The sequence below is a fragment of the Cervus canadensis genome, chromosome 6 (assembly GCF_019320065.1).
Source record: "Cervus canadensis isolate Bull #8, Minnesota chromosome 6, ASM1932006v1, whole genome shotgun sequence".
NCBI classification, from domain to species: domain Eukaryota; kingdom Metazoa; phylum Chordata; class Mammalia; order Artiodactyla; family Cervidae; genus Cervus; species Cervus canadensis.
In genome coordinates, this window is record NC_057391.1 from 71,948,733 (window position 1) to 71,976,023 (window position 27,291).

The 27,291-nt window shown below is 41.6% G+C and overlaps 2 protein-coding genes across 6 annotated transcripts; one reads left to right on the forward strand and one right to left on the reverse strand.

Moving 5' to 3' along the window:
* On the forward strand, positions 1 to 26,824 carry CHURC1 (churchill domain containing 1). Of its 5 annotated transcripts, none has more exons than XM_043472302.1 (4): positions 1 to 120; positions 7,618 to 7,753; positions 9,471 to 9,541; positions 15,212 to 17,566. In XM_043472302.1, the coding sequence occupies exons 1-4, from the start codon at positions 1 to 3 to the stop codon at positions 15,302 to 15,304; spliced, it is 420 nt and encodes a 139-aa protein (XP_043328237.1). In that variant the 3' UTR covers positions 15,305 to 17,566. The 5 variants fall into 5 exon arrangements, with proteins under 5 accessions (XP_043328237.1, XP_043328238.1, XP_043328240.1 ...); XM_043472303.1 differs by lacking the exons at positions 9,471 to 9,541; positions 15,212 to 17,566 and adding exons at positions 23,946 to 23,980; positions 25,300 to 26,824 and having other exon boundaries at positions 10 to 120; XM_043472305.1 differs by lacking the exons at positions 9,471 to 9,541; positions 15,212 to 17,566 and adding exons at positions 23,946 to 23,980; positions 25,208 to 25,263 and having other exon boundaries at positions 10 to 120.
* GPX2 (glutathione peroxidase 2) lies at positions 20,885 to 24,510 on the reverse strand. Its single transcript, XM_043472299.1, has 2 exons — positions 24,211 to 24,510; positions 20,885 to 21,546 (listed from the first exon to the last, which is right to left on the reverse strand). Exons 1-2 carry the CDS (start codon positions 24,430 to 24,432, stop codon positions 21,196 to 21,198), a joined length of 573 nt encoding a protein of 190 aa, XP_043328234.1. The 5' UTR covers positions 24,433 to 24,510; the 3' UTR covers positions 20,885 to 21,195.
* Positions 26,825 to 27,291: the final 467 nt, after the last annotated feature.

A 27,291-nucleotide genomic window follows, 5' to 3' on the forward strand; every position in this document is an offset into this window, starting at 1 on the left:
ATGCGGCGACCTTCTTTGAACTCTCGCGAGGTTTCGTATTCCCGGAAGTCCCGAAGGATCTTCGCTGTTAACGGCGTCGCGATGTGTGTGGACTGTGTGGAGAAGGAATATCCCAACCGGGTGAGCGAGTGGGCGCCGAGAACTGCCCGCTCCCTTGGCCCATGGCCGCCCCTGAGGCTTCTCGTACCCCTGGGAGGTCTGGCGTGGGGCGACCTCCGCCGCTGCACCCCATCCAGTGACCCGGTAGCTGTATTTAGCACCTGATAGGGGTACGGCCTGCAGCCGTCGTTTCCTGCATATCTCCACCCTGGAGACTGGGAGCAGCCGTAGCTTCGTTTCTCTTGAGCTCCAGGGGAGGGAAAAAAAAAAACCCTACCACCACCACCAACTTAGCCGAGAACAGAGGAAGCCCCCACCCCTACCCTGGTCTTATCCTCAAGCTTGATTTGATGGCATTCAGTGCTCCTCCCAAATTCGAGCGCTAGAAGGGACCTCTGAAGTCATCTGTAGAACCCAATTTTGCTGATGAAATTAATGCCTGGAGGTGGGAAATCTCTTGCCAAAGTTCACTTTCTAGTTAGTATGAAAGGCAAGACTGGAATTCTGGCTTCCTTGCTGTTAACTTTCTTTGAAATCGCTGTTCCTTTCAAGTTCAGGAGATTGCGAAGCTTGTTCTCATTTCGTTCAACGTATACTTACTGAACATTTGTATGCGTGTAACTTGCGAACCGTCGAAGAGTGTACATTTACAGGGTCACGTGACTAGCAAAAACTGACTAGTACCTAAATGCTATTCAGGTGTAGAGAAAGGGGAGAGCAATAGGAAATAGTGGTGTTCTCCCCAAAGAAAGGTGGAATTCACTTCAGACTTAAAGGATAGTTGTGACTGGGGTGGAAAAGGAAAGGAGGAACTGAAGGCTGGGGGAAATAACAAGGATTCTCATATAGGCTGGGAGATGTAGTTGTTTCTGTCTCTTAATAATTTGAGTAATACTTAGTCTTTTGGGAGGGTTTTATAATACATCATGAACACTCATATGATATAACCTCTTTGAAAATAAAGGTCTAGCACTATTAAAAAAAAAAAAAGATGTATGCTGAATGACCTGGTGGTTCCGATTCTAGAGAAATAAATGCATGTTCCTGGAGACTGGTATAAGAATGTTCATAACAGCATTGTTTGTGGTGTTGGTGGTGGTTTAGCCGCTAAGTCCTGTGACTCTTGCGACCCCGTGGACTATAGCCTGCCAGACTCCTCTGTCCATGGGATTCTCCAGGCAAGAATACTGGAGTGGGTTGCCAGGCCGGAAAAATGTGGTGTGGTCATAGAATGGAACGCCATGAGTGAGTGGAGCAGTGGCTTTCAACTGGGAGCAGTTTTGCCTCCTGAGGGACATTTGACAAGAGCGGGAGATATTTTTGGTTATCGCGACTGCAGTCCTACTAACATTTAATAAGTAGAGGCCTTATGCCATACCTTTACATTACATACTTTTCTGTATTGTGGTCTATTTCATACTTTTTTTTTAAGTTTAAAGAGATTTTTGTGAATCCAGTACTGAACACTGCACATTGTAAGCACCATGAGGAAGATGTTTGCTGTGGATAATATCATATATTAAATTGGGTAATTCCCTGCCTCCAGGCTTCCACTGCAGGGGAAACAGGTTCAATCCCTGGTCCGGGAACTAAGATCCCATATGCTGAGGTGAGGCCAGGGCGGGAAGGAAAAAAAAAAAAAATATATATATATATACATATATATATATATATATGGTTGGATTTTTAAGAGTTGAGCTCATCAAAAGACAAGAATTATATTGAAGTTTAGACTATACACTTTAGGCTTTGGGCAGCCATCTAAAAAAAAAATAAGGAAATGACTCTGAAATCTGCTATATAGGAAAGTGGATCGAATGGTTGTATGTTGAGGTGATGGGATGGGAGAAAATATAAAAGGACAGCCCTACAGAGCCTTTGGGGAAACCAGATGGCAGCTGTAGTATAGGTATGAGATGATGAAGACTTCATATCAAAGAAAGAATTAACAGGGCTAAACCAATTTAATGTAGGAGGGAAGAAGGGAAGAGCATTCATAATCTCAAGAGTTTTCTATCTAGGCAGCTGGGAAGTTTGAAAGTATTACAGAAGTTTGAGCCATATGGGAAAGAGAACCAAAATTGGGGGAGCAAATGAAATGATCAGATTGCTTTTTTTTTTTAAAATCATGTTTCATCTGATGTTGAAACTGTAACATTCCAGGAATAGGGTAAAAATATAGGAAGACAGTTTGGGTAAGAGACTCAAACAGATGACTCAACCAAATAAAGGAGTCAGGAAGAATTTGTTCACTTAGGAAAAGAATGTAGAGAATCAGCCAGTACTGAGAACTGAGTTTCAAGGATTAAATTAACTTAGAAAGTGAAAATAAAAGTATAGAAAGAAATAAAAGAGCTTCAAGGATTAAATTAATTTTGAATGTGAAAATAAAAGTATAGGAAGGTGAAAATAAAAGTATAGGAAGAAAATAAAAGTAAAGCTTTGAGGTGATTGGAAAACCAGGAAAGTGCCTGAAGCAGTTTTCTCTGATTTTTATTCTGTTTTAAAATGATTAAAAACTGTCATGAGGAAGAATTGGACTTTTATTTGAAATTCCAGAAGGCAGATTCAGAAATAATTAGTGGATGGATGTTAGGGGGCTATAGGCTTTAAATCAGAATAAAGAACTTTCTAACAGATTTTTTTTTTTTTTAATGGAATGGGTAACCTTAGAGAAATTGAACTCTTCCTTTCATTCAGTAGAGACTAAATGATGTCTTGAAGTCTCAGGGATCCCTCCAACTCTGGGATTTTTTGAAGTCATGAGATATTTTTAAGGACAGTAAGAGCAGAAGCCATTCTGCTTGAACCTGGCAAAGGTAAAGGTACTAAGGTGGTAGTAGCAAGTACAGACCACTTATTAAATTCGGCAGAGAAAAATAATGGGTTAACATGTTGGATAGGTCTAAATGCTGAATGAGTAGGTAATAAATATTTAATTATTTATCTTTGGGCTTCCCTTGCGGCTCAGCTGGTAAAGAATCCGCCTGCAATGCAGGAGACCTGGGTTTGATTCCTGGGTTAGGAAGATCCCCTAGAGAAGGGAAAAGCTAACCACTTCGGTATTCTGGCCTGGAGAATTCCATGGACTGTATAGTCCATGGGGTCACAAAGAGTCGGACACAACTGAGGGACTTTGATTTCACTTAGTTTCCTAAAATGTCTGGACTTTGGTGGTAAATGTTTTTCACAGCCTAGTAGATTTCTTACAGAGCTCTGGCCCTCTTGTTTGTAATATTACACCAAGAACTTGAACTCAGACTTGAATCAAATTGGAAATGAACCATACTAATTTTTTGAACTCAACTTTTTTTACTCAACTATGAACCAGATTACTTTTTTCCATTTAGAAAAGCATTTAGCAAACCAGTTAGAACTAGAACTCTACTGCATTTTCTAAAATAACTGATTAGGCACAAAATTGTAATAAAACATTCCTATATCAAACTAGAAATGAAATCTATACTTCATATAGTTCAAGTTGCAGCTTTAACATTCTTAGTAATGTAGCAGCAATACAGAAATAGAGCATAAATTTAGATTAATCAGAGGGAAGTAATCAGTGTAAATTAGTTACATGTTTAAATTAGAAATTATGTTTTATATACTTTAAAATTAAACTATGAAAGTTCATGTACTCGGATTGTTGTGTGCATGTACATATTTGCTCAGTCATGTCTGACTCCTGGCGACCCTATGGAGTAATAGCCTGCTAGGCTCCTCTGTCCTTGGGTTTCTCCAGGCAAGAATACTGGAGTGGGTTACCATAGTTTACTCCAGGGAATTTTCCCTGACCCAGGGCTCGAACTCATGTCATCTCCTGTACTGGCAGGCAGATTCTTTACCACTGTACCACCTGGGAAGCCCAAATTGTTGTTTAGCATCAAACCATATTTAATTAAATGTGGAGTCTGATATACAATTTGTAAAGCAGTTGTATGGAAATGGATGCTTTAAAATGATGTTCTGCATTTTAAAATGTCTATATTAAAAACAAAACAAAACACAGGGGACTGTCCTGGTGGTCCAGCGGCTAAGACTCCTTGCTCCCAGCGCAGGGGTGTTGGGTTTGAACCATGGTCAGGGGACTAGATTCTACATGCCACAACTAAGACCTGGAACAGTCAAATAAATAAATATTTTAAAAACAATCTGAAAAAAAAAAAAAAACAATCTGGAAAAAAAAATAAAAACAATCTGGAATCAGTAACTTAACTTTCCATTTTAAGAGTGAAAAAGCAAGAGCAGACTGAACCCAAAGCAAGCACAAGAAATGATACAGATTAGAGTGGCAGTGAATGAAGTAGGAGATAGAAAATAGAGAAAATCGGCAAAATTAAAATTTGGTTCTTTAAAAACTATTTTCCAGATTTAAGTACTCCTTGTCAAAACATATACACTGATAAGTTACACCATCTGAAATAATAGTTTTTTGAAAGAAACAAACTGGCCCAATCCTTGTCAATATCTTTGCAAATTTCTCAAATTTGTAAGATTTTATCATAGTATACTTTCATACTAATTATCATCATAGTATTTAACTATTTCTTCCTGCATATTTGTATACCTTTACAGATCTTCAACCAGGATTTGGCTGAATCACATTTTCTAAAGATTAACTTTTGACTTTTTTCCTGTCTTCTTGAAACTGTTATAGCTTACTATTATTACTGTGAAGTTGATTTAGATTTTATTCTTCTCTTTCCTCCTGCTGTGAAAACCTCAAACACTTCTCTGGATACTGTATTCTTTAATTTTCTTTCCCAAATTTGGACATTAATAATCTTGCTTCATCTAGTAAAATAATCATGCCTCACTGATGAAGGTTACCCTCACTTTCAAATGATCAGGGCCCTTAGAGAAAGCCCCATCAGTTTCTTAGGTACTTTACTTACATTTTGCCATTTCAAGAATTTATTTCCTTACCTCACAACAGGTACATATGCATCTCTTCTCTTCCTTCAGTATTTAGAGTTTACATTTGGCCTGCTTATATGGTCAGATTACAGAGTTTAGACCATATTGTATAAAGTGCCTGTGTTTATGTGTGCACTTCTGCTCAGAGTGCTGTTAATAATTTATTTGAACATGGTATTTAGATCTTTATTCTTTTAAGAGTTTTTTTTAAAAATTCCTTAATATCTTGGAGTCTTTGACAGTCAACTTTTCTGGATTCAAGGCAGTACCAGTTCAGACCTCAACAGGCTTTTTGTCAAAGTTTATTAATTCTAGCCAAGCTATTTAAAATCTTAAAAGATAATGCTGTTAAAGTGCTGCACTCAATATGCCAGAACATTTGGAAAACTCAACAATGGCCACAGGACTGGAAAAGGTCAGTTTATTCCGGTCTGGTCAGTTATTCCAGTCTCAGAAAGGCAATGCCAAGGAATGTTCAGACTACCATTGAATTGCCCTTGTTTCACATGCTAGCAAGGTAATGCTCAAAATCCTTCAAGCTAGGCTTCAACAGTACATAAACCAAGAACTTCCAGATATATAAGCTGGATTTAGAAAAGGCAGAGGAACCAGAGATCAAATTGCCAACTTTTGTTGGATTGTAGAAAAAGCAAGGGAATTCTAGAAAAACATCTATTTCATTGACTACACTAAGGCCTTTGACTGTGCAGATCACAGCAAACTGTGGAAAATTCTGAAAGAGATGGGAATACCAGACCACCTGACCTGCCTTCTGAGAAACCTGTATGAAGGTCAAGAAGCAATAGTTAGAACCAGACATAGAGCAGTGGACTGGTTCATAATTGGGAAATGAGTGCATCAAGGCCGTATATTGTCACCCTGCTTATTTAATTTTTATGCAGAGTACATCATGTGAAATGCCAGGCTGGGTAAACAACAAGCTGGAATCAAGATTGCCAGGAGAAATGTCAACAACCTCAGGTATGCACTTGATACCACTCTGATGGTAGAAGGTGAAGAGGAACTAAAGAGCCTCTTGATGAAGGTGAAAGAGAGTGAAAAAAACTGACTTAAAACTCAACCTTAAAAAACCTAAGATCATGGCATCTGGTCCTGTTACTTCATGGCAAATAGTTGGGGGAAAAGTTGAAATAGAGGCAGATTTTATTTTCTTGGACTCCAAAATTACTGTGGACAGTGACTGTAGCCACGAAATTAAAGGATGCTTGCTCCTTGGAAGAAAAGCTATGACAAACCCAGACAGCATATTAAAAAGCAGAGACATTACTTTGCCAACAAAGGTCTGTATAGTCAAAACTGTTTTTTTTCCAGTAGTCAGGTATGGATGTGAGAGTTGGACTGTAAAAGAAGGCTGAGTGCTAAAGAATTGATGCTTTTGAATTGTGCTGGAAAAAACTCTAGAGAGTCCCTTGGACAGCAAGGAGATCAAACCAGTCAATCCTCAAGGAAATCAACCCTGAATATTCATTGGAAGGACTGATACTGAAGCTAAAGGTCCAATACTTTGGCCACCTGATGCAAAGAGACAACTCATTGGAAAAGACCCTGATGCTGGGAAAGATAAAGGGCAGGAGGAGAAGCGGGCAACAGAGGATGAGATGGGTGAAGAGCATCACCGACTTAATGGTCATGAGTTTGAGCAAACGCTGAGAGATTGTGAAGGAAGGGGAAGCCTGGCATGCTATAGTCAACGGGGTCACAGAGAATTGGACATGACTTAGCAACTGAACAACAACAATCATCTAATTAGGAAAAGAACTTGAAAAAGAATAGATACATGTGTATGTATAACTGAATCGCTGTGCTGCACACCTGGAGCTAACTGTACCTCAGTATAAAATAAATAAGGCTAGCTAGGTTGCTTATGGATTAAGTTCTGAACAATTACTAGTAAGGCTTCAGCAAAGACCCCATTTGAGCCAGGAACATATGTTATTTACAGTTTCTTAGTTACAGTTTCTTTCTCTCTTAAATGTCACGATGTCAGTCTGATGAATTGCAGAAATTATCTTCTCTGCCTGAATCACATATATCCTAAGGACTGATATCTATAAGAGCTGAAAGTTTATTTCTCTCTATTTATTTTCTGATATTTTTAAGGCTTGAGAAAATGCTTTTTCAACAGTCAACTGAGCATCACATTGCATAAGGTCATTTTTATTATTGGCTCAGAGTTTCCATTTTGATTAAATTTTCATTCTAGTTTTATGATACCTCATTTAGTGGTGTTGGCTATTAGATTTTCTAACTTTTCCTTTTCATGTGTTATATTAAGACTTCATTAAGTTGTTTCTAAATATCCAATTGTGTTTAGTCTTCTCTCTTAAACACAGTTGCAGACTTCAGAGACTTACAGCTCTAACACTGCCTCAGGTTTATTTACTATGAATGATACTTTTAGAGGAAAGCTAGTAATTTCAAAAATTACTTGGCATAAACTTCAAGCAAGTAAATTGTGGTCATGTTTTTTGACTTTAGAGACTTTAAGTCTATTAATCATTTTCTCCAAGGATTTTGAAATATAAGAAAATTAAGTCTCCCCCCAAAAAGAAAATTAAATCCCTATTTTTCTTATTTTAGGGTAACATCTGCCTGGAAAATGGATCTTTCTTGCTGAACTTTACAGGCTGTGCAGTGTGCAGTAAGCGAGATTTTATGCTGATCACAAACAAATCTTTGAAAGAGGAAGATGGAGAAGAAATAGTTACCTATGATCGTAAGTAGACTGTTTAACACCTAAGTCTGTTGGTAGAGGTCATCTTTTGGGAATTAGATTGTGCAAAGTATTATGAGGTCTATATTACTATCACACTGTACCACATAATACTAGTTTTTTAAGAGGAGAATATAGGTAACATCTCATGTATCTAGCAACATCATATATTCCACATAAATGACTTGCAGATAGCTGAAGCTTATAATTTAAGCACCAGTTTTCTTTTGTTTATCTTTAAAGACTGTGTCTTCTGAAACAAGATACAGGGACTTTTTTTAAACTTAGGGTCATCCATGTGAATTTTCACCTTGTACTATAGTATGATGCAATGATGTACTTCAGCAGCTCTTAAGTGTTTAGGGCTGTTTGTCCCTAGACTAAATGGCTGTGAGAAATGGTTTTTTTCAGTCTTATTTCTGCTTTTATAGCTTTTGTGTCTTTTGTTCCTGTCAGTCTATCGTTTCTTTTGCTGCTGTCAGGATGGATGCCATCTTCATGTGCTGTTCTTCATTCTTTATACTGGGAAATGAAATAAATAACTATGTATAATAAAAAAATCAGTTCTGAGGTTGGCACTAAGAATCTCTGAGTAAATTTATGTTCATGTGCACTTTAGTACTCAGATATTGTGGCAGCTGATTTAACTATTCACATTTCCTTTTTGATTGTCTTCTGATTTTTTGGCATGTTCTGAGTATATGAAATAAATGTGTTAATAATGACATTTTTAAAGAAGGGTATAAAAGACATTAAGCCTTTAGAATAGAGTCAGAAAATAGAAAAATGTTCCACATTAGAAGAATCTTCTTTCTTTTAGCATATTTAGTTTTTATTTTTCTAGATAGAGGAGAGTGGTCAAAAGCAAGGGCTCTGGAGCGAGAAAGCCTGGTTTGAATTCTGGTTGCAACACTTCCTAACTCGGCGTTGTCTTCCTAGTTACTTACACATAGTGTGCCTTTCTTTCCTTATCCTTATAAAGGGCCTCCCTGATGGCTCAGCTGGTAGGGAATCCACCTGTAATGTGGGAGACCCGATCCCTGGGTTGGGAAGATCCCCTGGAAAAGGGAATGGCCACCCACCTCAGTATTCTGGCCTGGAGAATTCTATGTATAGTCCATGGGGTCGCAAAGAGTCGGACACGACTGAGCAACTTTAAGTTCACTTCACTTCACTTCACAAAGGTGATAAGAATAGTATCTACCTTGTTGGGTTTTTGAGAAGATTAAGTGAATAAGCAGATAAAAAATGTTTAAAACAGTATCTGGCACACAATAAGCACTCAATATATAATAGTTATTATAATACTGTTTTTACTAGAGTCTTGTTACTGCTAAATTCACTTTAATGTCTTGTGTTAGCTTTTTGTTTATGTTTGGGTAGTAGCACAGTTTCTATCATTCCTGAGAATAAAAGCTCCTATATAATTAGGTAGGTCCAGCTGATTTAAAAAATACACATATCTGCTAATTGATTACCTTAGCTTCTAGTGGGAATTGCACATTAAGTCTCTGAGTTCAGGCCCTTAATTATATAGTGTTGCTGTGTAATAGAGTCTATATTTTTTTTAATCAAGGTGGACATTACAATGGGTTTCTTTTGTGTTAAATTTGACAGAGTTAAGATTCTTTTAAAGCAACACCATGCTAAGAATAGAAATTTTACTGTCTTCAGACACCATCTAAGATTTAATTTTTTAAGTCTCTCTCTGTTTCAGCAGATCTTTGTAAGAATTGTCATCACGTAATAGCCAGGCATGAGTATACATTCAGTATCATGGATGAATTTCAGGTAAATGTATATATGTGGGTGTGTTATTGAGGGGAAGGGGGATAAGAAGAGTACCCTTGACAAATCTAGGTATAATCTTCGTAAATGAAGTACTCACAGATGTTAGAGGAGACTGTCCCTCTCTTCCACTTGTGTAAGTTGAGACAGACACTTTAGATGTGGGTGGATCTGTTCAAACCTGTCTTCACAAGAGTCACAAAGCAAAATGCATGCCTTACAGATGATATCTCTGTCCTGTCATTTTTGCTTATAAAGAATAGTACCTTATGGCTTCTTATAAGGTTACCATTGTGCCTCTTTTTTCTCTACCCAGTTATTTGATTGCACAGTTGTTGGCTTTAAGTGTTGGTCTGCCCACTGCCACCATTCTTATAGAGCATGGAAATCGTGATAGTGAGATTATCTTTGTTTCCCTTGGACTGTAGTCAGCAACTCTGGTCTCAATTTTGGTAGGATATTTGAATATTATTTGAGAAGTAAAACAATAGGTGTATCATGGTTGGAGGAGAGAAGCTGAACCACTGTAAGGGTAGAGAATAGGGATCTATTAAAAGATTAGTCCTTATACAACTGTGAGAGCATGTGAAGAATTCTACAAAATCCTACAGGCTAGTATAGGCCTGCAGTTGCTGAAGACCCACAGATCTAATGGTGAGGAAAAAAAGCTGGACAGTGGGGGAGAGCCACAGACAAACTGGAAAGCCCAAGGACACACTCACCTGTGTCCATCCCTCACTGCCTCTGCTTTCAAGATTGAGTTACTTACTTCCTGTGAACTACATGTTCATAGGATATAAACATCAGGTAAGAGCTTTTTACTGTCAAGGGAAATTTTTTTTTGGTACTACTATGATTAGGGAAAAAATCTTCTACAGTAGAATCTTATAAAATAGTGCAAGAGAACCACTTTCATTTTTACTTCAATGTGGAAGAAGGCACTTAGTCACCTGTCAGAATCTGGTCTAATATCTTGTGGTCCATCTAAATAACATCCTGACCACATCTCCCCAGCATCCAAAGATTATGCCTCAAAGATTCTTATATGATAGATGTCTCTTTGGGCAAAATCAAGGTCTCAAGTGAAGGAGTAGTGACCAAATAGGGGAGTGAATATGTCAAGGACTTAAAGGAGCATCTCTCTCCATTCATGGAAGGACAGGTGTGCTTATAATTATTTTCCAGCAGTTCCTGAAGCTCCTGTGAAGTTTTTAGAGTCCCTAAGTGAATCTTGAGATTGCCTGTTTATGCCCTAATTGAGCCATAGTGTGTCAGCACCCTGAGACCAAAGCCTAGCAGATTTTCCATTATGACTGAGCACAGCCATTTTCAAAGCTGTCCCAGAAGCTCCTTTGGGGAAGGAAGAAGGGAAGGGAAGATGGCTGTAGTCACAATGCCTAGATAGTGTGGAATTCTCTTGGGAAAAAACTCTTAAACTGGACTCCACCTCCAGTCCTCTCTTTCCCAACATCCACTCCCTGCCACCCCCTTCTTTATTTTGCTATCAGCATATTTGTCTTAAAATGATGCTTTCAGACTACCTCTTTGGCTTTGTCTAGAATAGCTGTCTTTAGCTCCTGTATACTGTCCAAGCTTCCCATCCCAAGGTTCTCACTGGGTTGGCAGTCTCCCCTTCTCTCATTTCTCACTGCTCTCCTTTTGCACACCATTTGTAGCATTGTCCCAGCTTTAGTCTCTCCTCCTTCCCTCCTGTTGTAGAAATTTTTATTTCCTCTCTGTTATCCCCACAACGCATTTCCTCAGGAACTTCATGTTACCTTCTCTCCTCCTAACTTTTTCTCAATGAGATTTAAAGCATTTTTACATTAAATATATTTAGTTCTTCTCTATTTGTTAAAAGTAAATTAAAATCCTTTCGTTTCACTCAGTTGCTTCTTCGATTCATCTCTGATCATCTCTCTCCTTCCTTTTGCTTCTTTACTTGAATAGCTCTTTACCCTATTTTCCTTTATTTCCTTTTGCTTCTCCTAACAATCCACAAATTGGTTTTCACTTTACTTTCAAATTTCAAATTTCACTTTACTTTCAAATTTCATTTTCACTTTACTGAAATTATTCTCTCATAGATTCCCTATAATGTAGCCAAATCCTGTGACCTTGCCTTCTCATCTCTCTTAACATCTTTCTGAATCTGATTTTGTTAACCATTGTCTTTTTGGAGCATTTTATCCTCTGGGGTCCATAGTGCTAGACTTTTTTCTTTCTTTTTAAATCATTTTGAAAGTTCCCTTGCTTTCTCTGTGGTCTCCTTTCCTGTTTCTCCCTAACATCTTTTCTCCTGAGCTTTGGCCTCTGGTCTAGGAACCTTCTCTTTACTCTCTCAGATACCGAGCACACGTATACTCAGTCTCTGGTGAAGCCTACAGATCTCCTCCTCTAACCCTGATGTCCTGTCTGCCCTCCTTCCTCCCTTTGTTTCTCTCTTTTGTTTGGCTCCAGTGTCACGCTCCATGTGAAGGACCATTCCACTCAAACCTAGAGGACTGCAGCAGTCTCTATGCTGTAGTTGTGCACACCGCCCTCAAATTAATCTCCTGACACTGCTCTGCTACTCCTCACGCGATGTGCTTGCCCTGTTCCGTATCGCTGTCTGTATTCCTGCTCTTTCCTTTACTTAACTTGTCCCTTTCACTATGTTCAAGCTAACTAAATCTTATCTCTTTTAAGCTGTACTTAAATTGTGCCTCCTTCTGCTTCTTAGTAATCCAACCCTTTTTTGGACTCTTCTTGTATCCGTTGCAGCCCCCAACTCGTGACTAGCCAATTGGTCACTTCCATCTCGGCCTGGTGACCCCAAGGACTCCTCATCTCAGCTGCTGTGACTTACTTTCCTCAGCCTCACCCCACTCCAGCCCCCATCTTACTCCAATAGTAGTTCAGGTTCAGGGTGGGATTCCCACCATTGGTAATATTTTGCTTTGTTTGAAATGTCTTATGAGAAATTTAAATCAGAAGTAGGCAGACTAGGACTTCCAGAGGTCCCGTGGTTAAGACTCCATGCTTCCACTGCAGGGGCCTCAGGTACACTCCCTGGTCAGGGAAGTTCTGCGTGCCACGGGGTGTGGTCAAAAGAGAAAAAGGCAGAGTTGTACCTCTCAGGATTACTTTGAAGCAAATCCCAAACGTTTCCTACTTCTGTAAATATTTCAGTATGAACTCTAAAAGATGAAGATTCTGTTTTTAAATTTTAAAGATTCATTTTTAACAAACAATGTTGTTAAAATAAGGTTTTCTGATGGCAAGTATTGAGGGGAAAGTAGAGACGTAAGTACAGAGTTTAAATGGAAAATAAGTTGTGATTACAAGCATCCTGTATTTTTTATATTACCCTAAAATCCATTAAAAGGGCTATATTTTTGCCTCAGGAAAGAAGAGGGAAACTGAGACTGCTTTTTCTTTGTCTATGGACTGGGGAAGGAGAGGTCCAAGGGTCAGAATTAGCAGGTACTAATAGAGGGAAGTCACTCAGTCATGTCCGACTCTGCAGCCCTTGGATTGAATACTGGAGTGGGTAGCCTTTCCCGTCTCCAGGGGATCTTCCCAACCCAGGGATCGAACCTAGGTCTCCTGCATTGTGGGTGGATTCTTTACCAGCTGAGCCATAGGGGAAGCCCAGAAAAGGAAATGGCAACCCACTCCAGTGTTCTTGCCTGGATAATCCCAGGGACAGGGGAGCCTGGTGGGCTGTCATCTATGGGGTCACACAGAGTTGGACATGACTGAAGCAACTTAGCAGTAGCAGCAGCAATAGAGGGAAGAGGCCCATGGGACCCTCAGCGTAAAACACAGGATCAGATCTTGCCCAAAGGGGATTCCACCATCCCACCATTTCTTCCAGATCATTTCCCTCAGGCTTTGCCCAGGTGGAGCCTTTGAAGATCTCTGTGAATGACTAAGAGGAATTCTGATTCTCCTAACTTGGCCAATTTGGGTGAAAAGTGTCCTGATCCCACCATATTCCTGGCAGCATGAGAAGATATGTTCCTGGCATCCCAAGTGAGAATTCTGGACATATTTTCCCACAGAAACACTTCTCTGTGTGGTTAGATTCTATAGGACTTGTGCAGTATAAATTTAAAAGACTCCCTGGATTTCCCTGGGAACCTAACTGCTTTGTGTAATGTTACTTCTGTGGGAAACTGCTTCTGCATTCCAAATAATTGGCCTGGAATGAAATTTGGATTCCAGACTGCCTATAAATTAAAGATTATAGGTATAATCAGTCTTACTGATTTAACAGTTTTTCCAAATTATACCATATGTTAGGTTTTTTCTTTCTGTCAAGTTGCACTGTAAATTTTGCAAGGTCAGACCTTGTCCTCTGCTTTTCCCATGTCTGCCAGTGTACCTGGGATATTACAGAGCCTTTATGCACTTAATGAAAACTTGTCATTGGGTAGGTTGGTTGAAAATTCAAATAGTTGTCTAGCTTCACACATTTTCCCATATTGGCTTTATTATTTTTTCCTTCATTTCCAGTGAGAGGTTGGCATTCTACTAGTAATGTCTAGGGAGTGAAAGCAGAATTTGAAAGCAGTAAAAACCTTGGAGAGAGTGGATTTTAACTATTTTTGATTCATGAGACTCGTGTTTGTTTGCTGAGCTCTGGCCTCTATTTCTACTGTCTGGAGTAGACTTTAAAATTAAATGTGGTCTTTTAAGAAACAGTCTTTCTACTGCTATAACTAAGTCCTCCTGCTGAACTCTCTAGCAAGAAATGGAAAGGCAGTTGCTGGTTCTGAGTCTTTGTACAGTAGTCACTGTTTACCTCTGTGACCCACTCTAGTGACTGTTCAGACCCATGAAACTCAAACTGCCTTGACTGATCAATTTCCAGGCAGCCAGCAATCTCAATGTCAGGTGTGGAAATACTAATAGACTTAGTATAGATGCATGTTTTCCTAAAGAAGACAAAAAGTTTTAAAGTAAAAGGTTTGAAAGATATATGTTTCTATAGTTTATGACCATATTATATATTCTAGAAAGGAACAGCTATAAAAACAGAACTTTGACCTAAGGATTTTTGCTTAAAACAAAATACCTTCTGTCGCCAGTCTGGACATTTGTTAAGCCCAGGAAACATTAAACTCCTTAAAAAGATCAAATTCTAGAAAACTAACTATCTAAATATGAGACATGAGATACTAGTGGATTTAACATAACTGTTTATTTTTTCTGGAGTAGGTAAAAGTAGCCTTTTGGGTTTGGAAATTTTTTCCCCTTTTTTGTTTTAAAAATTGTTTCCATTGCATATTAGTGTTGAATATCCTAGAAAGGAACAGCTCAACAGAAATTTGTCCTCAGGGGCGCACACTCAAATTGTTTCATTACTTTAAATAGCAGCACTAAGTAAGCCCAGTATATGTGTTTTCTAAATTTAGTAAATAGCCATGCCTTTCCAAGATGACATTCTTGTATACATAGTAAATAGAGCATAGAACATCAGTATGTATTCAATTTATATAAACAAAATGTTGTGGGATACACAGACTAAACCTAAGACTTCACTTTCAGGAAGAAAGTTGAAGAAATTGATCTATTGTACAGATAGTATATCCAGGACAATTTACAGAGGACAGGTTTACCAGAGAAAGTTATGAAGGCTGTTTCTGCTGGTTCCTCAAGGTAATTGTGCACTTTCTCTTGTTCCAGGAATATACCATGCTCTGTCTGTTATGTGGTAAAGCCGAAGATACTATCAGTATTCTTCCGGACGACCCCCGACAAATGACTCTGTTATTCTAAGGATCCTTCTGCCGTTCTGTACTAACGCTGTTGTGTTGGTTTACAATACAGCAAGCCTGATGATTTGTCTTAGTTTATAATGGAAATTATTTGCATATTATTTTTTGCTGCTTAGACTCACCTGTTCTTTGAAAGAAAGAGTTCCCTAGCAGTCCAGTTGTTAGGACTTGGCACTTTCACTGCTGTGGCCAGGGTTCAGTCCCTGGCTGGGAAACTAAGACCCCACAAGCTATGTAGTGCAGGCCTCACTGCCCCCACAAAAAAAAGTGATTTAGGAGATTGCAGAGCTCTTCTGCTGAAGTTCCCAGTACATATTAGTGCAGCCAGATGAGGCATCTTTGCTAGCTGTTATGTGGCTGAAAAATAACTAGGATGGAAAGCACATCTAGTGCCCAGATCTTGGTTCCAACAAAAGGAATCTAGGACTCCTTGGAGAAATGACTGAATCTAGGACTGGGGCAGTAAATATACAAGATGAGCTTGGAGCATCTTGAGCCACAAAAAAAGGAAGTGCTCAAAGGGAAATCACAATGATTGGGAGTATGTCAAAGGGACAGAAGAACCCCCCAGAGAACCTCCCAGTGACCAAGGCTGGAACAATCTGAGCAACAAAATAAAGTAGTATTGGATTATAACCCAAACTATAAAATAAATATTCATGAGTCCCTACGTGAATGACTGAATAAATACATATATTGGAGGGAATAGTTAAGTCCCCCACATGGGAAAATTTCAAATAATGTATGTAGATACTCCTAACTCCTTAACTATGGGTTTGCATGACTTCCTTCCAAAGAGTAGAGTATGGGAAGGGGGAAAAGTAATTTTAACTTTTATTTCAATGAGAGATCTGACAGACACTAGCCTGGTGATCAAGATTAACATCTCTGACGATAAGCCATGTTGATAGCATTACCCTTGATATGTGATAAGAATAACATGTTACCTTTGGGGTCTTCCTCCCCAAAACCCAAAACTTCAGTCTAATCATGAGAAAAACTTCAGACAAATCCCAGTTGAGAGAGAAATCCCAACTGAGGAAAAGACCTGTCCAGTACTCCTCAAAACTGTCAAGGTCATCAAAGAAAGGAAATCTGAGGAGCCCTCATAGCCAAAAAGAGCCTAAAGACACATGACTATTAAATGAAATCTGGTATCCTGAATGAGATCCTGCACCAGAAAAAGGACATTTGGTAAAACTAGGGAAATCTGAATAAAGTACAGACTTTAGGTAATAAAGTAGAATGATTTCAGTTGCTCCAAAGAGATCTTACCTTGCATAGTTGAAAGAACACTGGCTTGGGTGTTATAAAACCTGGCATTTAGGCCTCTGCCATTTGGTAGCAGTATAACCATTAAGCAAAGCGTCATACTAGACTTTATTGTCCCCTTTCTATAGAATTGGTGTAATATAAATGGATATACTTCCTTCATGGTATTGTTAGAAGGTTGAAAAATCATGTAAATGTAAAATGCTTTGGAAGGCATATAAAGTACTAGATAGGATGAGATTGTTTTAGTTAGTTCTCATTCTGAAATCAAAACTTAAGGGTCAGGCATTAAAGCAGAATTTTTTCTTGTTCATATCTCAGACCCTCTGAACAGAGTGAGCCAAGTTGTTGATATCAGGGAAAAGCTTTGTTATGTAACAGGAATAATAATAATAGCCGAGGTTTACTGACTACTTACTATGTGCCAAGGCCATTTTAAGCACTTGTTTCATCCTCATTAACCATTCCATGAGGGTAGGTACTATTGTTACCCCAGTTTTAGAGCCAGATAAACTAAGGCAGAAAGAGGTTAAGCAGCTGAGTCCAGGTCACGTAGTACAGTGATGCTCTCGCAGTCCTAGTGTTCAGTACACATGAAGTGTGAGAGTCTGGCAAGGTTAGGAAGAGGTCGAGAATATCAGTGACAGCACTCTGAGGAATCTAGGCATGTCAGACTAAGATTTATTATTCAGAAAAGTTAGCGCAGCTGTTCCTTAGGGATCAGTTGTTTTATTCCTGGAAAATGTTTTCCACTTTCTGCAAATCTATATCTGACCTGCTGAGGAAATCATTTGGTGAATTGAATCCAGAAAGCAGAGAAAATGTTTCATTACTTTAAATAGCAGCACTAAGCCCATTACAGTTTCTGAATTGTCCCTTCTTGGAGTTTGCTATTACTTCCAACTTAAGTCTTTTGGAGTTCAAGAGTATGAATTTACGTGTAAATCTATTGCTGATTCATGTCAATGTATGACAAAACCCACTGGGGGGGGGGGGGAAATAGATAACAAGAAAAAAAAAAAAAGTATGAATTTATATGCCCTTCCTGATATCCTCATCTCTATAATTATCTGGTTTTGGACAATATATTACAAAAAATTTAAACATAAGATCCTACCTATATATTTCATTATTATTAAGCCAGCATTTTACTGTGTTTGGTGATCTTCCTTATATATCTTCTAGCATTTTTTTGTGGATCTAATAGAATAAAGACCTCTTAAACGCAGTTCTACTTTTTCTATGTTTCTCTGTTTAAGTAGAGGGGAACCAGGCAAAAGCATTTGTCTTCTTTATTTCCTTCTCTGAGATGTAAGGAGGAGAAGAAAGGACCTCAGTGGGAGTGTAGTGGGAAACATGAACTTGTGCTGGCAGCTCATTCCTTCTCTCCCTGCTTCATGATGTGCAGGTTGGGGTCGACCTAGTGAGGCTCTTGAAACCCAAAGCTCAGCGTGTTTGCTATAGCTTTAATTTGCTGTGTCTTACTCAAGTGGTCTTGAGTTCTCCAAATACTAATTAATTGACATGTGATATAGTCTAGACAGAGCCAGATATGGTTTGTTAGCTTGTAAGTCATCACTAAGAAGTATACATTCACTGTTCTTTATTTCAATGTAACAAGAATCCTTTTCAGTTTCATTCTTCTGTTTTGCAAGCAAAGCTAAGTTAAACTTCACTGAATCTGAGGCTTTCAGTTTTAAAATGTATGTTTCTTGACTATAGTACAAGTCTCTATTGTGAGATATGCTGTGGTTGGGTAGAAGGGAAATCAAGAGACCTGGGTTTGAAATTCGCTCTGCCACCTGCTTATTGTGGGACATTGGGCAAGTCATTCTGTCTGTACCTTGGTTTTTTCAGTGGAAAAGTAGACACAGTCATGCCTCCTTCACAGAGTTTTAAAATCATGATATAATGTTAAGTGAAAGCATCATTAGGTCATAGAGTGCTGTGTACAGGCAGCTGTCAGGGGTCTTAATGCAGGAACTCTGAGATAGAAGAAAGCACTGTTGTGTCACGGTTAATTGTAGAAGCTTTGGAGTCAGATTGACCGGGGTTTAACTTTCAACCCTGCCCCTTGCTAGACCTTGGTCCTTGAAAAGTTTCTTTCTCAATTACCTACTCTGTAAATAGAGATAAATATTCCTCAGGATCAGTATGAGGATTAAATAACCTTGGGTATAGAAAGTACTTAGCTCGGTGTGGGGGCATGGTGTATGGTAATTTGGATGATGGATGATGGTTGTGATGGTGATTATAAGAAATCACTAGATTTGAGATCATCTGTAAACATTTGGCTTGGACTTTCTTAATCTTAAACCGAGGAGATTTAGTGACAGGAACATAGTCATGGAAATAGCCATCAGTTTCAGTCTATGTATCTGGACCCCTAAAATCACTTATTTTAAACTGTATTTTTTGTAACAGCCCTAGAGGAATGATTCTCTCTGTCCCTCCTCTAAAGTAGCATTATCTCAGCACTTCTGGGAAAGCCTGTTTATAGGACTTCTTGCTTCCTGAGTGCCCCCGGGGAAATTTGATTAAAACATCATGTTGATCTAGGAAAGTGGGTGATTATATTAAGGTTTGCCATGGCTGTTTATGACCATAAACTGATACTTCTGAGGATGTAAAGGGGACAAACAAGATGAGGAATAAAGGAAAGAAAATAATTCCTCATTTCTGAAGCAAACAACATTTCCCTGCCCAAGTGAGGAGCCCTCTTCTAGCATTATGGTCCATTCTGACTCTCTGCAAAATCACTTATAGTGTAATTCACGTTCCTTTGGGACTCTCTAAATAATTCTCTCAACTTGAGCCTCCTGGGGAAGACCCAAGTTGTTCTGGCATATGAGGTCCCCAGTTGCCTATGGCATAGTGTCCGCACCCAGGAAAGCTGGCTCTGCTGTTGAACATCACAGCAGGCAGTGACCCTGTGAAGATGATGAACAAATCATGCCGGCATCCCACAGGAAGTCCCATTTTATTTCTTCAGGGAATCAGTTTTTACTCTAAAATCAGTGCTTAATCTTGCCCCCTACGAAAAAAATAGAACTCATACCCTAGCTGTTGGCTCTGACAGTGGAAATCTTAAAAGGCTTGAGTTCTCAAGAGTCAACTTAAGGGTGACCTTAATTTAGCAGGAGGCCTTCAGAAACATGCCAGGGGATTCCCACTGTACCACTCAGGTTACCGTTTTGAAATAAAGCACCATCGGTGACATAGCTTTAGTAGAAGGTCAGACAGTGGGGATCCTTAACCTCTATTCCACATTTACTTTTCAGATGATGTGAGTGCTTGGAAAAGTTATGGGGAACATCCTAGAAAAAGCATTTTACCCTCTGCGTGGGGTTCTTAAACTAATGTGTCCAGCTGGGAGAACTGTCCCTGAGAAGTAAAATATTCCATATAGTGATCGAAGAAGGAAAGGCAAAGTGAGGTTTCCAGGAAGAGGTTGTGGGACAAAGTGGGGGGCAGTGACTCTTCTTTTCCAGAGTATGACAAAGCCCAGCCTCAGTGGTGCTTTTGAGAACGCCTGCACTAGGTGAGGGATCTGGGCCACCATCCCTCCAAGCCATTTGGCACAACTCTGTTCTCACAGAGAACAGCTATCATGTCAGCGGGTTATAAACTGACTGTCTGAAGGGAGGCTCTATCCCATCCCTACCTACCCTCACAGGAAAGGAAATGAAACCAACCATTCACGCCTAAACTTGTCCCTTTTATGAACGTGGGAGTGTGAGAATGACAAGGGTGGAACGTAAACTTTAAAAAGGAGGGAGAGAAAAAAAAATAAAAATAAAAAGGAGGGAGAGTCCATGTAACAGTGCATCCAAAACAAACATTTCTCCACAAGGTGGTCAGGAGATGGGTAAGATGCTCTTTGTGTTCCCTGTAACTGTACCCTCCACGCCCTTGCTGTCAGTTAAGTGGACCAAATTCACCTTCTCAAGATGCAGACAACGTTTAGTCAGCCCAGTACCCACAGAGAAACTGACGTCTTCCTAACTGGAATCCTCTGACCAACTTCCCAGGGCTTCTGCCACTTCTTCCCCTTTCTTCTCATTATCACCTTCTTTCCCCAGTCCTGAAGAAGAGCCGTAAAGGAACAAGACAATTCACATTTCCCAAAGCTCCACCTGCCACTGTAGACCTTGACCAGAGCTTGCTTTCCGGACAGGAATTGGGATGTCCCCTTGATCAGAGGCTCCCTCTCCTCAGCTTTCGTGTGCTGCCCCCCCTCCCCCAGTTCTACCTGCAGTCCCAGCACCCCTCCCCACTTGGCCAAGGAAGAAGACACACAGAGCCTGGCTGTTTCCACACCTACCCTTTATTGGACTCAGCCCACAGGCTGGCTCCAGGCCTCCACTCTTCTCAGACACCGCCCATACAGATTTAGGAAGGTGCCATCATTCTGTGAAGACTCAGAGCCCACCCACGTCTTGGAGCCCCAGGCTGAGTCACCAGAAGGTTGCGGGAGGGGAAGGAAACAGACCAGAAAGGCGAGGCTCTTCAGTGAAGGGGACTGATCTGAAGGGAAAGCTTGGGCCCAGCAGTCTTCTGAGGGCACAGTGCATGCTCAGGAGAGACACTCAGGGCGGGAGGAGACAGACCTGCTAGTGTCTATATGGCAACTTTGAGGAGGCGCTTGATGTCAGGCTCGATGTTGATGGTTTGGAAGGTGCGGCTGTAGCGGCGGAAGGGCTCCCCTTCCGGCCCAATGAGGAACTTCTCAAAGTTCCAGGACACATCTGAGCGGCGCACGGGGCTCCAGATGATGAACTTGGGATCAGTCATGAGGGAAAACGGGTCGTCATAAGGGTAGGGGAGCTTGTCCTTCAGGTAGGCGAAGACAGGATGCTCGTTCTGACCATTCACATCACACTTCTGGACAAGGGTGAAGGTGGGCTGAAATCCACCCCCAGGGCGGACATACTTGAGGCTGTTCAAGATCTCTTCATTCTGACAGTTCTCCTGGGGGAGGAAAGAGACAGAGCTTGGAAAAGGCAAGGGGAAGATGGAGGATCTAGAAAGCCTTTCACTCTTCTGTACTCCCCAGGGTCATTCTTTCTAGGTGTCTTCCTGCTTCCTGTTCTGTCTCTTTATTCGTTTTGCCCTGCTCTTGACTCAGAGTTTCCCTGATGGTTTGCTGGGTCGTTTCTGAAAGTTCTCAGAGATCCTAGTTTGGCTGTTCTTGTTCTGAAGATTTAGCGCTTTTGAGCTGTTGCTTCTCCCTCCTGTCTACCCTGAACAGTTCTTAGGCTATGTCTGAATCTTCAAGGAACCTTCAGCTCAGGGCAGTAGAAAGAAAGGGAAAGGAGGCTCAGGTCACACTGCCTAGAACCCTTCTTCCCCTTATGTAGCTGCACGCACACACACACACACAGCCTGCACGTGCACACACACACACACACACAGCCTGTACACACACATCTGCATGCACATACATATACACACACATACAAACAACCTGCACACACACAAATGCACAGCCTGCACACACACACAGCCACACACACACACATACACACAGCCGCACACACACACATAGCCTGCACACACACACAGCCTACACACACACACACACACACACAGCCTGCACACACACATCTGCATGCACACACACATGCTTGCCACCACCTTCCCTTTCCTTCTGCCCTGATTTTGCCTCTCGTCTAATTACCTGTGAGTGTTGAATATAGCCTTGGCCTCTGCCCTACTCAGCTCCTGAAACTAAAGGTGAAATTGAGGTCTAGAAGAATGGGATTTATAGCTTCTTCCTTTCATCTTGCCTCGTCCTAGATCTGAAGTACAAGTAGGAGAAAACTTTGATGAAGGAAAACCCCATCCAAGGAAGACTAGCTTTCAGGTGCCATATAAAGACAAAATAGGTTAGCACCAACAATGAATGTACTGTATATGAAATTACTTCATGGCCACCAGGCATGAATTAAATAGGATAAAGGGTTTAGGCTTCTGGAATAGGCCAGGGAAAGGGGAAGTTAAGGAAATAGGTGCAAGAGAGCCAAAAGTTGTGCCTGTGTAATTATGGTTCCTTACACTTAGACCTCACCCTCAGCTAGAATGCTTTAGCTCTCAACCTATTACCTGTCTTCCCTCCCTGCTGCCAGCCCTGTCTTATCCCTGCTTAGGATTCTCCACCCCTGACAACCCTCAAAGGCCCATGGAAACACTTATTTTCCACCCCCACCCCCAAGTCTAAGAGTCAGGTATCTCCCTCTGGGAAAAAGTTCCTGCTTCTGACCTACTAGAACCAATTAGTACAGTAAGTTCCAGGCCATCATGACATCTTGAGCCCAGAGTTGATGGCTATTAAAGTCTTATCTCCTAATGCACATGGCTGGCTGGCTACTGGTACGTTATGAATTCCCTCCAGCAACTGGCTGGTCTGAAGTGATGGCTGGAGGCACCTCTGAAGAGGTTTTGCCTTTTCTGTCTCTCTTGTCCTGGCCAAGCCTAGAAATGGAATGGAGACAGGGAAGGAACAGTGAGCGCACTCATGGTTTGGGCTCAGGTTTGTCACAACCAATGACATTTCAGCCTTCCTGCCTGTATCTCTGCCAGTCTCTTCCTTGCCTTCAGGCCTCTGTGAATTGAACCAAAGGGGTTATAATTGGAGGGTTCACTTAGGGACATTCTGCCTGCTTGCGCTATTAAAATCCTAAGTGAAAATAGAAGAATCCCTAAAAGATAACTTGAGGTGTGTGGGCTAAAGATGTGTAACAACTTGATGCATTAATCAGGGACATTGAGGAGCATATGATACCCAGAGGAGACACATGCACTTTACAAACCCTTTGCTTTCCCCCAAATTCACTCTCCACTTGGCTGGTTTCAAACAAACAAACAAAACCTTTCAATCTAAATAATAAAGTTGCTTGCTTTTTCATATTACTTTATATTTTCCAAGTTACTTTTGTAGCTCTTACACTATCAACCTCACAATAATCCTTAGTGCCCGGCTCTTCTGACCCCATGGACTGTAGCCCACCAGGCTCGTCTGTCCATGGGATTTCCCAGGCAAGAATACTGGAATGAGTTGCCATTTCCTTTTCCAGGGGGTCTTCCCGACCCAGGGATCGAATCCTTGTCTCCTACACTGCAGGCAGATTCTTTACTGCTGAGCCACCAGGGAAGCCCTCCTATATGAGACAAGTGGTATTATCCCTATTTTATGGATGAGGAAACCAAAACAGAAAAATTGAGTGGGCATTGACCCATTAAATAGCAGAACCAAGTCTAGTGAGAACAACAGTCTCCTGAGTCAGTTCAATCCTAATTTGATTCTTGATCTTCTGTTTCTTCCAGTCATTCATTCAACAGATATGTAATGAGTGTCTTCTATACCCTAGGCACCGAGGACACAATGGAGAGAGAACCAGACCAGGTACCAAGCCTCATGGAGTGTAGTGGGAAGACAAGAAACCATGAAAATCCACATCTTTGGTGTGCTATCACAGACAGGATCATACTGACTTCCCCCTGGTAGTCACCTGTACCTATAGACCTAGCGTAACAAAACATACCCCATAATTCCAGACACTCCAGCACACAGTCGTTCTCCCCCTCTCCTTAGTCCTCTAGAGCTACAGCAGTCCAACGCCAGGGACCTCTCACCTGATGTCCAAATTGGTTGCAAGGGAAGCCAAGAACGACCAGGCGCCTGGGGAAGCGGCACTGCAGCTCGTTGAGTTGGGTGAAATCCCGGGTGGTTGTGCCTCAAAGCGAGGCCACATTCTCAATCAGCACTGCCCTGCCTCGGAACGTATTGAAATCTACCTTCTCCCCATCCAGGCTGATAGCACTGAGGTCGTAGAAGGACTTGGCAATGTAAGCCATGGTGGACGTGCAGAGTGAGTGGCAGAGCCCTGTGAGCCCACTTAAGGGTCGATTAAAGGGGTGGGGAGGAAGGAGGAGCCAGGAGGGCTCTCACAATGGGGCTCTGAGCATCCCCAGGATGACTTAGCAAAAACAGTCACCTACCTGTAAGGGCTGTTTGAACAAGAAACTTGCTCCTCCTATTTACAGACTCTGAACAAAGCCACCTCCCTGCCCCACCCCATTGGCAACCTGGGAAGGGCCAAGGTGGTATCTCTGAGTAGACATCAATAATTCACTGCTTGCAGGAAACCAGAGCCCCAAAGGTCGGAGAGGAGGAAAAAAGGGAGGGAGGGACGCAAGACTGACTCCTGTCTGCCCCAGCAAGTGGTTTTCACTTGGCACAGACATTTATTGCGTGCCTGCTGAGTGCCGAGCTGTGAACTGTGCAATTGAGAGGCCAGGGTCTGCCGAGGCCTGAACGATAAGGAAGGGAATTGGGTGCATGTCCCCTTGACTCAGACTACCATCGAAATACACATGTTACTGTTCACATTTCTCTCTTTGGCCATTACCTGCCACAAGCATAAAATCAAAGGGACCCTTGGGAGGATGGTGTGTGATTTTCTAAAATAATGGCTTTCGGTGCTTCAGCTTGCACCCAGTCTGAAGAGGTGAGGCTATGTTTGTCTTGAAAAGTCTTTCAGTGAATGATGGTACCTGCCCCAGAGGGTACATCTGCCCTTGCCCCTGCTCTGGGCTACCTCCTCTAATACCCCTCGCCCCGCCCCCACAGGGTCAGGAGGATGCAGTCGATTGTGGCTGGGATAACAGAGAGGAGTCATAGAGCAGGTGGGTAAACTCGGGGCACGGTTTACCTTTTTTCAGACAAAGGCTCCGGCCCTGAAGACTTTCCAGAGGCAGTTGTGCTGGTCATTCTCCACAGAAGAAAGTGTACGAGGAGTTGAAGCTGCTGTGGTTCTAGACCCAGCTAAGCCACTCAGTTTTCAGCACACCTGGGGACCTCCTAGGGCTCTCAGGGGAGCAGAGCCCCGGAAGCCCACAGAAACTAAAAAGGCCTAATACTTCACTTTATTCTTCCAAACGCCCATGGATACAACAAATCAGGGGTTTGTTTGGTTTCTTATTTATTTTTTAGTGCCTGGATTTTTCCATCAGTAAAGTTGGCAATTAGGCTTTACCTGGTTTGGTGATTTTAGAGTGAAATTTCAATAACAGTGCAGTTGTTTACTAGGGAGTGTATTCACAGGTATGTGTCCCTTGGGAACCGTCTCCGAGAACAAAAAGAAACCAGGCTGGGGAGCAGCTGGTCTTGAGAATCTGATTTGCTGGGAGGATGGATCAACTCTCCAGGCAGTGCCTGGCTTTTCTGTGTTTTGTAGCCTGTTCGTGGCTGTTCTTGGCAACAAGGAAGCCCATTTTCTCCACCAGCTGCTCCCCACAAACAAGCCTCCATTACCTAAGTGGGGAGGGAATCTTTTGCCACTAGAAGAGGCGGCAGGAAACACAGAAGTATGTTCCCTGCTGAGGCTGGGTGGAACTCCTGGGAAAAAGCAATAAACGTCCCCCCGAAGCCACTGAGTCAGAACTTGGCCCTGATAGTGGGCTAAACTTTAACATGAACTTGCCAGATTCACCTGCATGCCTGGCACTCCCCGAGTACTCTCAGGCCTCTTACTGACTGCCCTTCTGGGACCCTCTCCAGGAAGACCATGCAAATCCTGAGATGAGAGGTAGGGGTGCTCTCTTCCTTAGGTACATGCCATCCCTTTTCTCCAGGACACTTTGCGTCACCCGGGCTCTCACCTCACATGACTGAATAAAATTGAGGAAGCTCTGCTAAGGTAGCTCTTTGTTCCCAACTTTCCCTCAAACTGGCCCACTTTTCAGAAGCTTGTAATTTTGGACATGCACTAACACGGCTTTCCACAAGGACAGTTGTTCTGAAAACTGTACTGGCTTAGTAGGCAGAAAGCCTTGGTCAGCGGCTCCCAACTCTGGCTGCAAATGAGAATTGCAAGTAGAGGTTTTTCTGAATAGAAATGCCAAGCTTTCCCCTCCAGAGATTTCAGTTCCAGTTGGTCCTTTTCAGCTTGACTCTGCCACTGTTCCTTGGGGCCCCTAGGCACCAATTCCCTTATCCATTGAACCTGGATAATCACCTTCCTTATCTCACAAAGAAGTGATTGTTCAGATGGAGGAGATAAAGGTTTATGAGTTCTCTGTAAATTGGAAAATACAGATTTAAGATTTTAGGCTACCATTGCCCTGCCTTGCTTTACTCCTTCCTTCTTGTTTTAGCTTTACCTCCAAACATTCTCTGCCTCTTCCATCAACTCCAGACCCCGGAGTATGTATGCAACAGACCCCTAGACTCCAGACTGTCTTACTCTCTGGGGGAATCTAAGCATAGTGAAGAAGGGAAGTGAAAGTCGCTCAGTCGTGTCTGACTCTTTGTGACCCCATGGACTATAGAGTCCAAGAAGGAATTCTCTAGGCCAGAATACTGGAGTGGGCAGCCTTTCCCTTCTCCAGGGGATCTTCCCAACCCAGGGATTGAACCCAGGTCTCCCGCATTGCAGGCGGATTCTTTACCAGCTGAGCCACAAGGGAAGCCCAAGAATACTGGAGTGGGTTGCTTATTGCTTCTCCCAGGGGATCTTCCCGACCCAGGAATTGAACCAGGGTCTCCTGCATTGCAGGCGGATTCTTTACCAACTGAGCTATCAGGGAAGCCCATCCAAGCATAGGGTTAAGATGAACTTCTGAAAGATTACTTAATCCTGCCTCATGCCTTTAGGAAGACCCTATTCCATTCCAATAGATGAGACCCTTCTTGGCTCTTAGATACTCAGCATT